Source organism: Anomalospiza imberbis, chromosome 30 (assembly GCF_031753505.1).
Source record: "Anomalospiza imberbis isolate Cuckoo-Finch-1a 21T00152 chromosome 30, ASM3175350v1, whole genome shotgun sequence".
Lineage (NCBI taxonomy): Eukaryota > Metazoa > Chordata > Aves > Passeriformes > Viduidae > Anomalospiza > Anomalospiza imberbis.
Window position 1 is genome coordinate 1,916,674 of NC_089710.1, and position 16,132 is coordinate 1,932,805.

The 16,132-nt window shown below is 51.5% G+C and overlaps 2 protein-coding genes across 2 annotated transcripts in view; both read left to right on the forward strand.

Annotated features, from left to right (window-relative positions):
• The window catches only part of LOC137463846 (zinc finger protein 271-like), a 473,788-nt gene that overhangs the window by 90,406 nt on the left and 367,250 nt on the right, over nt 1-16,132 (forward strand). The gene's annotated exons all lie outside the window — the stretch shown is intronic.
• On the forward strand, nt 8,706-14,879 carry LOC137463848 (olfactory receptor 14J1-like). Its single transcript, XM_068175241.1, has 2 exons — nt 8,706-9,608; nt 14,844-14,879. The coding sequence occupies exons 1-2, from the start codon at nt 8,706-8,708 to the stop codon at nt 14,877-14,879; spliced, it is 939 nt and encodes a 312-aa protein (XP_068031342.1).

Here is a 16,132-nt window from a genome sequence, read left to right on the forward strand (position 1 = left end):
ACTGGGAAGGAGTGGCAGAAACATCCTATTGTGAGCGGCCCAGAGGCCCTGGGTATTCTGGGCATAGACTTCCTCCAGAACATTCCCGAGTACAGCCAGATTGTGAGCCCTCCCTACCTGGTCACCTACAAGAAGAACGATAATTCCTCTGGGGCCCTGAACACCAACAAGCTTTCACCCAGATCAAGCAGGAGATTGCTCAGGCAGTTGCCCTTGGCCCACTCAGGATGGGACCAGAGATGAAGAATGTGCTCTACTCTGCAGCTGGGAACAACGGCTTGTCCTGGAGCCTTTGGCAGAAGGTGCCTGGGGAGACTCGAGGCCGACCACTGGGATTCTGCAGCTGAAATTACAGAGGGTCTGAAGCCAAATGCACTCCCACAGAGAATGAAATCTTGGCTGCCCATGAAGGAGTTCAAGCTGCCTCCGAGGTGATTGCCACAGAAACACAACTCCTCCTGGCACCCTGACTGACGGCACTGGGGTGGATGTTTAAAGGAAAGGTTCCCACTACCCTCCACGACACTGCTGCCACATGGAGCAAATGGATTACTCTCATCATGCAGCACACCCGGATTGGAAACCTGAATTGCCCTGGGATTTTGGAGATAATTACAAACTGGCTGCTGGTGAGAACTTTGGTCTCACTGACGGAGAGCAGCAGGAACAAGTGACAAGGGCTAAAGAAGGTGCACCATGCAACCGACTACCAGCAGAGGAAACTCAATACTCTGTTTTCACTGACAGTTCCTGTGGCATTGTAGGGATGAACTGGAAGTGGAAAGCAGCCATATGGAGCCCCACACAACACGTAGCACAAGCTACTGAAGGAGAAGGTGGATCAAGTCAACTTGCTGAAGTCAAGGCCGTTCAGCTGGCCCTGGACATTGCTGAGAGAGAGAAGTGACCAAAGCTAGACCTTTATATGGATTCTTGGATGGTAGCCAATGCTCTGTGGGGCTGGCTGGAAAGGTGGAAAAAGGCCAACTGGCAGCATAGAGGAAAACCAATCTGGGCTACTGATGTGTGGAAAGACATTGCCTCTTGGGTAGAAAATGTGTGTGTGAAAGTCTGTCATGTAGATGCCCATGTCCCCAAGAGTCGGGCTAATGAGGAACACCGAAACAACGAGCAGGTAGATCAGGCTGCAGTGATAGAGGTGTCAAAGATAGACTTGGATTGGCAACACAAGGGGGAGTTGTTCCTAGCTCAATGGGCCCATGATGCCTCAGATCATCAGAGCAGAGATGCCACCTACAAGTGGGCATGAGACCGAGGGGTGGATTTAACCATGGACAGTATTTCTCAGGTTATCAATGACTGTGAGATGTGTGCTGAGATCAAGCAGGCCAAGTGAGTGAAGCCCCTGTGGTATGGTGGGCAGTGGTCCAAGTATGGGTATGGGGAGGCCTGGCAGATTGACTACATCACACTGCCCCAGACACGCCAAGGCCAGCACTACGTGCTCACCATGCTAGAAGCCACCACGGGATGGTTGGAGACCTCCCCTGTGTCTCACGCCACTGCCTCGAGCACCATCCTGGGCCTTGAAAAGTAAATCCTGTGCAGGCATGGTACCCCTGAGAGGATTGAGTCTGACAACGGGACTCATTTCAAGAGCAGCCTTATCAACACCTGGGCTAGGGAACATGGCATTGAGTGGGTGCACCATATCCCCTACCATGCACCAGCTGCAGGCAAAGTGGAGAGGTACAATGGACTGTTAAAAACCACCTTGAAAGCATTGGGTGGGGGATCTTTCAAAAACTGGGAGCAGCATTTAGCAAAGGCCACCTGGTTAGTTAACACCCGAGGTTCCACCAGTGGAGCAGGTCCTGCCCAGTCTGAGTCCCTGAATATAGTAGATGGAGATAAAGTCCCAGTGGCACATATCAGAGGTTTGTTAGGGAAGACCATGTAGATCAATTCTGCCGCAAGTACAGACAAACCCATTAGTGGGATTGTCTTTGCTCAGGGACCAGGTTCTGTATGGTGAATAATGCAGAGAGATGGAACCACACGATGTGTACCTCAGGGAGATCTGATTGTGGGTTGAGGCTCATATGCAAATATCACTGTTTGCTGGATGTTACTGCCATTGTCTGTACATTAAACCACTCCGACATGAGACAGAAGGAAATATTTAAGTGTCAAGGGTTTGAGCAAGAGATAGAAGGAAATGTGTAAGTGTCGAAGATTTGACCAAGTGAGATGGAAGGATGAGTAAGTGAAAGATGGAAGTTTTAACTTGATGAAGTTTTTACATGATGTTTGGTAGTTATGTTGAGGATTTGGAGATAAGGTGTGGAATGTCCTAGCGTGACATTATGGTGCTTGCATCCCCAGTCGTGTTTTCTGTTTGTGCCTGATATTACGTTCTGTGCCTTCAGGACTGACTCTGAAAGTGAAGGTTTGTTTTGTCTTGTTATCAGCCAGCTCACCTCCCCCATGGTCTGTGTCTAGGAGAGGCTAGGTTTCCTTGCTTGTTTGCTGGCTTGCTTGCTTTTGCTTTGCCCTTGCTTTTGCTTTTGCTTATTAGTTAGTTGTTTTTTTGTATTGGGGAATAACAGGGTTTTATTCCATTTCTCCCAAAAAATTCTTCCTGAACCAGGAAGGGGAGGGGCCATGGTGGGGGGATTACTTTCTGGGGGCTTCTCCTGGAGGATTTCTCCCAAATTTGCCCTAAACTAGGACACCTTGGCATGTCAAGGGCTGCTTCTCACCTGCCCTGAAGCACTGGGGCTCGTGGCTTTCCTTCCTATGGGAGAGAACTGGCCTTCTCCTCCAGTGACCTAGGGCCAAAACTGGGATTCCTTCTCCAAATTTCTTTATATGCAAAGATTGTTCCCAGATGAAATCTGCCAGGAGAGACAGGTCTGGCTGCCTTGGCCACCCAGGGGCCACCTCTCATCTGCCTTTAAGACACTGGGACCATGTACTTTTTTTTTTTCATATGGGAAAAAACATCCATCTTAACTAGGTACCCATGGCCAACATGGGGGATCTGCCTCCAGAATTCCCTATATCCAAGGATAGCTCCCAGACAAAAGCTGCCAGGGGAGACAAGTCTGGCTGACCTTGGCTTCCTGAGGGCTGGCACTCATGTGCCTCTGAAACACTGGGGCTCTGTGCTCTCCTTGCTAATGAAAAGAACGCCTCTTACTTTCCAGGCACACACGGCTAAAACTGAGATTCCACTTCCAAAATGCCCTGTGTCCAAGGATAGCCCCTAGACAAAAGGTGCCAGGAGAGACAGGTCTGGCTGGCTTGGCCTAAAGGTCGCCACCTTTCATCTTTTTCCAGAACACTTGGATTTTGTGCTTTTCTTTCCTATAGGGAAAAAAACATCCATCCTGACCTGGCGCCCATGGCCAAAACTGGGATTCCACCTCCAAAACTCCGTATGTCGAAGGATTGCTCCCCAGTGAAAGCAGCCAGGACTTAAAGGTTTGGCTGCCTTTGGCCTCTTGGGAACTGCCTCTCACCTGCCACAAAACACTGGGGCTCGATGCTTTCCTTCCTATGGAAAAGAGCTGTCCTTCTTCTCAAGGTGTCCATGGTCAAAATTGAGATTCCTCCTCCCAAATTCCATATATCCAAGGATCCCTTCATGACAAAAGCTGCCAGGACAAACAGGTCTGGCTGACTTGGCCTCCCAGGAGCCACCTCTCTCCTCTTCTGCCTTTGAAACACTTGGGCTCTGTGCTTTTCTTCCTATGGAAAAGAACCGTCCTTCTTATCTATGCAGAAATGGCCAAAATTGGGGTTCCACCTCCCAAATTCCCTATATCCAAGGGTTGCTCCCAGGCAAAATCTGCCAGTACCATCCATTCTGGCTGGGCTTGGCCTCTGGTGGCTGCCCCTGCCACACTGGGGCTCAGTTCTTTCCTTCCCATGGAGATCACTGTGACACGGTGGGGACCTCATGGAAGCAAGGGGATCATTGTGGCACCACCGGAGCCCATGGAACCAAGGGGCCATGGTGACACAGCGGGGCTTCATGGACCCAGAGACCATTATGACTCTGTGGGGCCTGATGGAACCATGGAGGCCATTCTGACCCTTCAGGGCCTCGTGTCACCAAGGGGGCATTGTGACACCTCAGGGCCTCATGGAAGCAAGGGACCATTGGGACACTGTGGGGCCTCATGGAACCGAGAGAACATGGAACAGGTCTGGCTGGCTTGGCCTTCCAGGGGCCACCTGAAAGGTCTGGCTGATCTTGGAATGCCAAGAGCTGCCTCTCATCAGCTCCTGGAGCACTGGGGCTCGGTGCTTTCCTTGCTATGGGAAAGAACTGTCCCTCTTTTCAGTTGCCCATTGCTAAAATTGGTAAGCTCCTTAAAAAAATTCCTCTATGCAAAGGTATCTCTCAGAAAAAAACCTGCAAACTCTGGCTGGCCTTGGCTTCCAGTGGTCACCTTTCATCTGCCCCCGAAACAGAGGGGCTCTGTTCCTTCCTTCCTATGGATAAAAAACAGCCTTCTTGCCAAAGACCATGGCAAAAACTAGAATTTGGCCTCCCAAATTCCATATATCTGAGAATTGCGCCCAGACACAAGTAGCCAATACAGACAGGTCGGGCTGGCCCAATGCTCCGGTGATTTTCTTAGACTATGAGCTGAATGTTTTCATTTGAAAACACACTGGAGAGTGCCCAGAGATCTCCCAGGCTGGGATTTTGAGGCCTCGGGCACATGACCACTACATATGGACAAAGGAGCTCTGTGCTCTGTGCTGTTGTGGTGGTTTTGCATCACGGAAGTGATGTCCTGAGAGAAGCTGCTAGCAGTTTCCTCAGTGAATGACAAAAAAACAATCAGTAATTAGCTTTGAGAGCTGACAATCTGTTAAACCACTGTGGAAGCTGCACATGCCTCTGTGAAGACACAAGTTAAAGATGGAGAAGCCTGGCTGGGTCTGTTTCCCTTCTGGCCAGCAAAGAGGTGACCAGGCCGGCCCAGCCCCGTCTCAGCCAGGCCAGGCCGGGCGGCTCCTGCCGTGGGGCCGGGCCCATTCCCAGGGAGCCGCCAGGCCCCATCGGCTGCCGGGCAGGGCAGGGGAGGCCGCGGGGCCGAGGCCGGGCCGGGCCGTGGCTGCGGTTGCTGACATCTGGCCGCTACCGAGCCCTGCCCCGCCGCCAGCCCGGGCCCAGCCAGGATCCGCCGGGCCCCAGGAGCAGCCCCGGGCCGGGCCGGCTCGGCCAAGGTTCTGCCGCCCTTGGGGTTCGCCCGCAACCAGCGGGCAGGGGAGGAGAAGCCATGGGCCCCGGCCGTGCTGCTGCTGTGCTCTGGCCTGGCTGCTGAGATCCTGGCCCTGCCCCAGCGCGGCCCAGCCTGACACAGCCCCAGCGCAGCCGCTGCAGAAACCTCCATGGTAAAACAGCTCCGGCCGCAAGTACCGAGCCCAGCCGGGGTCACGGAACCATCTGCAGGCCCCGGCTGAGATATTGACTCTTCCAGTGCTTCCATCCTCCCTCGCGTGAGAGAAAAGGACAAAGTGCAGGCACACACAGGAGCAACATGAAGACACCGAGGTCAGTGAAGAGGAAGTTGAGGCCCAGATGGGAGGGATGCGGAGATGCCTTGATCTTGGGGCTGAAATCCTCTGGTAACGCTGTGGAGAAGGATGTAATTGATACATCAGACTCTCTTTTTCCCTATAACTCTTTGAAAACATTTTGGAGGTGACTTGTTCAGCAAAGGCCTCCATGCTAATGTAAGGAAATGTTGAAGTAGCTGTGATCCCATGAGAAGTTTGAACAATGAAAGAGAGCAGAGTGATGAGACCCTGAGCCCCCAGGGAGAGAAGAAGATCTCTGTTCCCAGAGATGAAGATGATTTCAGAAATAGATGAGGAGAACCTTTGCTCTTAAATAGCTCATCTTTAAACTAATACTCCATAAGTTGGCATGGCCCATAAACACAACTGTGGGAGAAGATGTGAAAAAATGGGAGGGATTTCACAATTACAGATTTTTCCTAGGCAGCTGCTATTCATGGAAATGAAAAGCCATGAGATAACTGTCTTCTTGTGGAGAAGTCTCCATAACATTTACAAGAGGAACTTCTCTCCCTAAGTGAACTGAAGAAAGACTATTCTAGAGGTGGAAAACTGACTGAAATTTTCGCTTTTGTCTCTTTTCATTGTCAGGTTGTATGGAGAGAGGAAGTGTTCTGAAAGTTTTGTTCTGATTCTTATTACTCTTTATTTTAGTGACTATTAATAAACTTTTCTTTATACCCTATTAAAGTTTTGAGCCCACTTTGCCTTTCTCCTAATCCTATCTCAGAGCAAGAAATTAGTAAGTATATTCTAGTGAGTGCCCTGGTAATTAGCCAACACTCGAACCCACCACACTAATTAACACATTGGCCGAGAAATCTCAAAAAACACATTGGCCAAGAAATCTCAAATTGGCAAAGCAAAAATCTTCCTGATGAACTGCCTCAGACAAGAGGGAAATCAAGGCACAGCCATGGTTTCTCAGGATTTGTTTGATCCTCATGAGCCCCGTGGTGCATTAGGAGCTGAGCCCTGGAACCTCAGGGCCCGAGAGGAGATTGCACAAACCTTTCCAGGAGTCAAAGTCAGAAGAAAACCCCAAAGTGTCTCAAAGCATAAATGGGACCACTGAGGTCCATCCCCAACACAGGCTCCTCATGGACTCCTTGGAGGAGAGAACAGGAGGCCAGGATGGCACAAAAACTTCATGGCTGGAGCTTTTCCAGGAGGCCCCAGTGCCTCAGGACAAGGTGTCTCCTGACAGCCCTTGGTGGCACAGACCCTGCTGTGCCCCAGGGCACCAAGACTTGGCTTCTCTTGGTCCCCACCTGTCATCAGTGCCTCCAGTTCTCTGCTCTGCCTGGGGCCTGGGGACACTTTCTCAGTCGTGTCCCTCAGTGGGACCCATTAAAAGTCAAAGACACTTTGGAGTTGGATTCTGACTTGGAGCTCTGGAGAGGTTTCTGCAGCTCCCTCTCAGGGCCTGATGTTCAGGGCCTGAGCACAAAGCCCCAGAGGGTCATTAAAGTCCTTGTGCTGTGTCTGTGCTGCTGAGCTGGGCCGGCTTGGCACAGAGGGTGATCCTGGTAACCAAGGAGAGCTTCAAAAGCACATTTCTCTGGATGAGCAGCTCTTCTCCCAGCCCAGCAGGGCTGGAGCACTGCCTGCAGCCAGCCCGGGCACAGCACAGAGGCACAGAGAGCTTCCATCAGTCAGGGCTGGGAAGGTGCTGAGAAGTGCCTGGGGCAGAATCCCTGGCAGCCCTTGGCACAGGAACCTCTGGCTGCAGGACAATGCAGCTGCAGCTCCTGGAGTGATCTCCTACAGCTGGAACATCCCAATGCCCACAGACCCTGTGAGTACATTCTCTGATCATCTCTTGTGCAGAGCAGCCAGGGGTGCCCAGGGCTGTCCTGCAGAGCAGGGTCCTGCAGCCCAGGGCTTGGTTTTTGAATGTGAGCAGTGATAACAAAAACTGGGGCAAAGAATTCCTTGGACCTAATCCATTGGGTTGAGCCAGGGGTGTGTAACTGGGGCAATTGACTCTCCTATTGGATGTTCCTGTAAATTATCCTGATTAATTAAACTTAATAAATTGTTGAAATCGAGGGCTGGGTGTGCCCCATCCCCACTGGGACACCTGGAAACTTCCAATAAAGGTCTGGTTTTTACTTTACTGGTCTAACACTATTACAAGGATTTTTTTTCTCTTTTGATTATAAACTACAGGGGGATGAGAGAAGCAGAACAGGAATTGTAATCTCAAAATGACAGAAAAATCTGAGTTGAAAGGGACACACAGGATCATCAAAGAAATGTTTGAACATTTACAGAGACTCCAGAACTGTGACTTTGGGTGGTCAGTCTCTCTGCTAGCAGCCTCCCAAAGGGCCTCCAGCCACTCCTCAGCCCTGGACAGCAGCAGCATCACCTTTGCAGGGCCCAGCAGGGCTCTCCTGAGCTGCCCTCGCCCAGCTGCACACAGACCCTGCCCCAGCCAGGGCCCTGCACACAGGCAGGTTTCTGTAGGGCTGGGTCGAGGGCACACAGGGTGGGATGGGCTCTGTGAGCGCTGGCAGGGACAAGGCACCTCTCAGGAGGGAATGTCCAGGCCAGGGAGATGCTCAGGGAAGCAGAGGGGGCTGAACAGAGCAGTGCTGGGGGAACAAGCCCATCCAACCCCTCACCTTCCCTCAGCCACAGGGAATCATATGCCTCTCACATTTCTCAGTGGCAAACTCTGGGTGCAGCAGGAATGCTGGGGATTTCTGAACTCAGAGAGCCAGGAATGATGTGTGGGTAGGAAGACAATTCCTAAAACCAACTCCTGCCATCTATTTCCTTTAGAAGTGTGAGTGCAGGTGGTACCGACCCTTTCTGTGTTAGGAGTGATTCCCCTGACAACTCCTGATTATCCGGCCTTGTCCATCTGCCACAGGGCCACAAACTCAGGGCAGTGGGGCAGGAATGGCTCTGCAAGATCCTCCATGCACAGCCCTGGTTGCTCCCGGCACATTCAGCTAGCAAAACTGGAGCAAAGGCAGGGACCTGGGTGAAGGTTTTCCCAGAGCATGAACAAGGATGGGTGAGTCCCAGCAGGACAGTCTACAGGGGATGGCCCAGATTTGGCTCAAAGCAACCTCTCCTGACTTCTCACTGTCCTTTATCCATGAACAGGTCCCCATGTGTGGCCACAGCCAATGTCCAACAGCAGCTCCATCAGCCACTTCCTCCTGCTGGCACTGGCAGACACGCGGCAGCTGCAGCTCCTGCACTTCTGCCTCTTCCTGGGCATCTCCCTGGCTGCCCTCCTGGGCAACGGCCTCATCATCAGCGCCGTAGCCTGCGGCCACCACCTGCACACGCCCATGTTCTTCTTCCTGCTCAACCTGGCCCTCAGCGACCTGGGCTCCATCTGCACCACTGTCCCCAAAGCCATGCACAATTCCCTCTGGAACTCCAGGACCATCTCCTACAAAGGATGTGCTGCTCAGCTGTTTCTGTTTATCTTTTTCATTTCAACAGAGGTTTCTTTTCTCACAGTCATGTGCTACGACCGCTATGTGTCCATCTGCAAACCCCTGCACTACGGGACCCTCCTGGGCAGCAGAGCTTGTGCCCACATGGCAGCAGCTGCCTGGGCCAGTGCCTTTCTCACTGCTCTGCTGCACACGGCCAATACATTTTCCCTGCCCCTGTGCCATGGCAATGCCCTGGGCCAGTTCTTCTGTGATGTTCCCCAGATCCTCAAGCTCTCCTGCTCACACTTCTACCTCAGGGAACTTGGGGTCCTTGCTGTTAGTGCCTTTTTATCATTTGGTTGTTTTGTGTTCATGGTTTTGTCCTACATGCAGATCTTCAGGGCCGTGCTGAGGATCCCCTCTGAGCAGGGACGGCACAAAGCCTTTTCCACCTGCCTCCCTCACCTGGCCGTGCTCTCCCTGTTTATCAGCACTGCAGCCTTTGCCTACCTGAAGCCCCCTTCCCTCTCCTCCCCATCCCTGGATCTGGCAGTGTCAGTTCTGTACTTGGTGGTGCCTCCAGCCCTGAACCCCCTCATCTACAGCCTGAGGAACCAGGAGCTCAAGGATGCACTGAGGAAAATGATGACTGGATGCTTTTCTGAAACAACTAATTGCCTATTTTCTTCTGCATAGCTTTCGGAATGGAACTCATAAGAGGCTCAACAGGCGTGCCCAGGTTTTTGGGTAATGTTCAGTGGGTTTTTCTGTTATAAAATTACCCTCTATTAAATTTTTTATCCCCCCATCTAATTCACAGTCTGCATCTTGGATTTGACCCATAAGCTCTGTAAAGCAGGGTTTGTGCTATCACTACATTTGAACAAAATATTCTACCTTCCAGTGCCTGTTTTATCTGGGATCCCAACTCTGAGACCTGCATGAAGTTAGAGGGGGGAAGGGGAAAAGAGTGCCCACAGAGCAGCACTGCCAGGGAGAAGCAGGGATTGGTCCTTTCAGAGCTGCTCTTCCCAAATCCACCCTCTCCTTCCCAGCCCTGCTGTGGCTGCAATGCTGCAGCACTCTGGCAGCTTGGTCACTGTCCTGCTGCATGTCCGTGCTGTGAGCACAGGCAGGGACAGGGCATGGGCGCTGCTGGGACACAGCTGGGCTCCAGCAGAGCAGCTCCATCAGCAAAGGGCCTCTCCTGCGGGCAGGGCAGGAAGGCTTTGCTCTCCTCCAGAGCTGCTGTCAGCAATGTGCCCCAGGAATGCCCTGGCACAGCAAAGCCCAGTGCCTGGGCAGAGGGGGACAGTGCAGGGGGGCACACAGCAGTGTCCTGGCACATCCAGAGCTCCTGGCATGAACCTGAGGGAGCAGCAGAGCAGGGCCTGGGCTGTGACTTTGTTCTGGGGACAGCCTGGGATGGTGCCCCAGGGCAATTGTCCCACACCAGCCCCTGCAACCACCATTGCCAGCACTGGCCTCTCCCCAGCCTGCAGGAGCTTGTTTGTCCCTGCATGAAGGGACACCAAAGGACCAGGCCAGCAGGCCATGTTTGCTCTGTACTGAGGAGATTTCAGCAGTGCATCGTGTGTGTGGGGGGAGATGAACCTGAGTGAGCACAAACACCATCAGCAGCACTCGGGGGTGGCACAATTCCAGTGGCACAAACAGTGCCTTCAGGCCACTTCACTCTGACAGTAATATCCTCTGGGAAGCCACCTGAATTCTTTGCTGGGCTGTGGTTAGGACTGCATAGAGAGAAACATCCTGGGCCGGGAGGCTCCTGGAAAAAAATGCTCAGGGCAGCCATGGACTGCACAGAGAGACATTGGATGGAGTGAGGGTCTGTGGGAAGAAATCCCAGCTGCCTTCCTTCTGAACCACCCCGAGCACCTGTGCTGTGCTGTGTTCTGGGCACTGGCCTGGGACTGAGGGATGTGGAAAAGGCCTCTGGTGTCTGGGCTGTTGAGAAGGCTGGGCAGTGTCATTGAGGGACCTCTCTCAAACCCCTTGGAATGGCCAGAGCCATCCCAGAGAGTCCTGGGCACCTGGGAAGGGCAGACACAGAACCAGTCTGGGCAGGGAGGGGGACTGGGAGAGTCACGGACTGGTCAGGCTCAGCAGGGAAGGGGATGTGGCAAATCCCCCTGCAGCCATTCCAGGCACTGGCAGGACAAGGCAGGGACTGCAGAGCCCACGTGGGAGGGAAAAGAAGGGGATGTTGTGTGCCCAGACTTCAGCCAGGCCTGTGGCAGGGTCTGCTGTGGTCTCCTCAGAGCCAGACTGGAGAGAGCTGGGCTGAAGGAGTGGAACATGGGGTGGGTGGGAATTTGGCTGAACAATGAGGGTCAAATGTCATCCATGGTACAGAGTCCTCTTGGCAGCCATGGGCTGGTGACATCCCCCAGTGACTAGCCCTTGACCCCCACAGTGGAATATTTCTATTATCTCTATAAAGGCATGAAATGCACTTTCAGTTCCTTTGTGGATGCTGCCAAAATGCAGGGAGTTTGTGACCAAGCTCATCTGGTCAATGGTGACTGCAAAATATAATTGGGCAAGATGACAGAGCTGGGTAAATTTATCTTGCCATCAGGTGCCAAGCAAGCCACAAGAAAGGGCAGAAAAAATCTTATGCATCAGAAGAAGGGCAGTTCAATAGGGAAAAACCCAAACCCAAACCCAAACAAAAAAAAAAAAAAAACCCAAACCCAATCAAAAAAAAACAAAGCAAGACCCACCCACATCAACACAAAAACTCCACAAACAAACCAATCACAAAAAAAAAAAAGGCCACTAACAAAAGAAAAGCAAACCCAGAGGAGATCTCCTATCAGCAGAAATTATTAAACCACCTTGTGGCAGGAGAGGATTCTGTATGTGTAGGTGCTCTTTTGAAAGAAAAATGTCTTTAAAAAAAATTAATCCCCTACCCCCCTTTCACCCCCTCCCCCCCCCCACCACTTCTCTCAGTTGATTGCTGCTCATGGTGTGACATGGAATGGAACATCCCTTGGGTCAGTCCAGCCCAGCTGTCCCATCCCTGTTTCTTCAGGAACACTTGCCCACCCCAGGCCCACAGGTTGAGGGGGTTGCAGACACATCTCATGCGGGGTGAGCACTGTGACAAGGACAGGAGAACAGAACAACATTTACTCTTATCAAGGACAGTCGAACAGAACAGCACAGCCTGGGAGAAACTGATTAAGGATGTACCTCTGGCAAACAGAAATCACACAAAATGCAAGCAAGATGCCAGCTCAGCTCTGCAAGGCTGACAAAATAGAAGTTATGCAAAACAGTAATATTGCTCTTACTCAAAAGGGGGGTCGAAGAACAGCCACCTAAAAAGGACACTGGATGTTGAAGACAAGCCCCAAAGGACCATAAGGACTTGTGATAAGGGGTGCAACTGTGTCAATAAACTCAAAGGAAGTGGGGATAGTTAATGAATACATAATCAGTGTGTGTGATTAAAACTCTGTTAATTCGATGCTCAGTGCACTTGAATGGAGGAAGGATGGCCCAAGTGACCACCATGCTGTAATAAAGAATACCTGCTTTCAAATACTCAAAACTCTGTAGAAGTCTCTATCCTGTGGGTTTCAGTATCAGTGGTGTCCTTGACTCCATTATGCCCCACAGTTTCACAATGGTCCCTTGGTTCCATCAGGCCCTGCTGTATAACAATGGACCCTTGGTTCTGTACTGTCAAAATGTCCTCCTTGGTTCTGCACTGCCACAATGCTCTCCTTGGTTCCACAAGGCCCTGGTGTGTCACAGCAGCCCCTTGGTTCCATGAACTGCCATAGTGTCACCTGCTCTCTTGGATCTGCAGTATCCCAATGGACAATTGGTTACAAGCAGCCCCGCTGTGTCACCATGAATATTTGGTTCCATGGGGCCCCACAGTGTCAGAACAGCCCCTTGGCTCCACGAGGCCTCGCTGTATAACAACAGCCCCTCAGTTCCATGAGGTTTTGTACTGTCAACAATGGTCTCCTTGATTCTGTAGCGTGAAAATGGCTGCTTGGTTCCTTAAAGTTCTCAGTGTCACAGGGGTCTCCTTGGTTGCATGAGGCTCTGCAGTGTCACAATGTCCCATAATTTCCAGGAGCTTCTGTCCTATCAACCATGTCCCTTGTTCCAATGAGGCCCTGCAATGTCGCAATGGCCCCTTGGCTCCATGAGGTTCCATAGTGTAAGCTGGTTGCCTTGATTCCAAGAGATTCTGCTGTGTCACAATGGCCCTTTGGTTCCATGAGGTTCCATAGCATCACCATGGTCTCCTTGGATCCACAGTATCTCTATGGACTGTTGGTTCCATACAGCCCTGCTGTGTCACAGTGGTTCCTTGGTTCCATGAAGCCCCACTGCACAGCAATGGAATCTTGATCCCATGAGGTTCTGTACTGTCACAATGGTCTCCTTGGTTCTGGACTGTTTCAATGGACCCTTGGTTCCATGAGGTTCCATGATGTCACAATGGTCTCCTTGGTTCTGGACTGTAACAATGGACCCTAGGTTCCACGAGGTTCCATGGTGTCACAATGGTCTCCTTGGTTCCAGACTGTAACAATGGACCCTTGGTCCCACAAGGTTCCATGGTGTCACAATGGTCTCCTTGGTTCTGGACTGTTGCAATGGACCCTTGGTTCCACGAGGTTCCATGATGTCACAATGGTCTCCTTGGTTCTGGACTGTAACAATGGACCCTTGGTCCCACAATGTTCCATGGTGTCACAATGGTCTCCTTGGTTCTGGACTGTTGCAATGGACCCTTGGTTCCATGAGGTTCCATGATGTCACAATGGTCTCCTTGGTTCTGGACTGTAACAATGGACCCTTGGTTCCACGAGGTTCCATGATGTCACAATGGTCTCCTTGGTTCCATGAGGCCATTCTTTGTCACAATGGACCCATGGTTCCATGAGCTTCCATAGTGTCACCATGGTCTCCTCGGATCCACACTGTCACAATGGACAATTGGTTCCATGGGACCCTGCTGTGTCAAATAAACCCTTAGTGTAATGAGGTTCTCCAGTGTCACAATGCTCTCCCCAGTTCAACGACACCTTGCAGTGTCACAATGGCTGCTTGGTTCCATGAGCTTCCATAGTGTCAGCAATGGCCTCCTTGTTCCTGCAGTGTCACAATGGACCCTCGGTTCCATGAGGTTCCTAAATGTCACTGGTCTCCTTGGTTCCATGTGGCTCTGCTGTGTCACAGTGGTTCCATGAGTCCATGTCCCTTGGTTCCATGACTTTCTGTACTGTCAACAATGGTTCCTCTGTTCCAATGCGGGCTGTGTCACAATGGACCCTGGGTTCCATGATGTTCTTCAGCGTCACAATGGCTCTTTGGATCCATGAGGTTCCTTAGTGTCACCATGGTCTCTGTGGATCCGCATTGTCATAATGGACAATTCGTTCCATGCAATCCCAACGTGTCACAGTGACCCCTTGTTTCCATCAGGCCCCACTTTGTCACAATGGACCCTTGGTTCCATAGGTTTTATCCTCTAACAATGGACTCCTTGGTCCTGTGAGTTACCCTGCTTTTTACAGAGGTTTCTGTGGCTCCAACAAGGCCCAGCTGTGCCTCAATGCACCCTTGGTTCCATGAGGATCTGGAGTATCACAAAGGCTCCTTGGATCCACAGAGTTAGAGGAATTTCTTGTGGAACAAGGACATGCTATCCTTGATGCTATTCCTTTGCAGGAACTGGACAACCCTGGCCTGCAGATTACAGAGTTACTTTAGTTACTTTAAAGTATTTAGGACATCCTTGGAAAGACGATATGCTTTGTACAAACACAATAGTCAATGCTGGACGCTGAGTAGTATATGAAAACTGTCACATACTATAACCTGATTAGACACTTATATCAGCCAATCAATAAGTGACCTGTATATGTAATTATATTATGTTAGCCAATGAATGTTAAGTAGCTAATGTGTTGTGTAAGGTGATAAAGGTAGAAAACATGAAAAAGTTGGACAATTATGGGAGGATGACATCTAGCCATATTGGTTTGAGAGTCATTACTCCAGCCAGCTCTCCGTGGGACCCACTTCAGATTCTCAGCCATAAGGGGTCTTAATTTTCATACCTATTCAAACTGTATTAGGAGGTGCCAGGGATAAATATCAACTGGAGATTGCTGATATCAGTCTATAAATAGGAAAAGTAAACAGGACAAAACAATTCTCTCTGCATTGTTTCCAATATAGTAGATTCACTCTGAATACGCTTCTGGAATCTGTCTAATTAATCACTGAAGAACTGAAGACCTGAATTATTCACGTGAGCTTGTCTTGTTTGGGTGTTTTGAACAAATGTTTATGATCTTTTCTCATTGAATTTCTCAACTGAAGAACTCAAGAAAGAAGAGGCCTGTGGAGAAGTAAAACTCATCAGCAACCTCCAAGTGGCTGAGGATCCATCCCCATCAGAGCAGCAATGACCAGCAATGGGCACAGCTTTGTGGCTGCCCCAGCTCTGGGATGGGCCCTGGGCCTGGAGCAGGAGCAGCTCTGGAGGGCCCCAAGGCCGGGCTCTTGTGCTGGCCTGGGCAGATGGGATGGCAGCAGGGGCTGCAGAGCTCTCAGCACCTCAGCCCGAGGGGAGCAGGGCACCCAGGGAGCCTCCTTTGGCCTTGGCCAAGCCCCTTCCCCCATGGCTGGGGCTGAGTCCTGGCTGAGCTGCAGCTGCTGCTGTGCCCTGGCCAGGGGCTGAGGCCGTGGGGCCAGTGGCCAGAGCAGCCTGGGCTGAGCAGAGCTGTGGGGCCAGAGCCGGCTGGGCTGTGCTGGGGAGAGGCCCTTGGTGCTGCACAGAGCTCAGGGCAGCTGGCAGAGCTTGCAGGGAGCTGGGCTGGGCTCAGAGAGCCTGGCACAGAAACCATCAGTGTCCATCCCAGCCTGGCTGAGCGTGCAGGGGCCAAGGAGAGCAGCCCAGAGTCTGCAAGTTCTCTGTGTGGGAACTGAGCTGGTGAGCCCCTGAGCCCTCCCAAGTGCTGGGGCTGCACCTCCAGCTCCAGAGGAGATGTGACAGATGGGAGCAGAGACAAATCATTCCTGCTGGATTCTTTCTTGTGCTAACTTATACAGGTGACTTGGATCCATATGTAGACGAGCTGTTTTGTGTCAGCAAACACTGG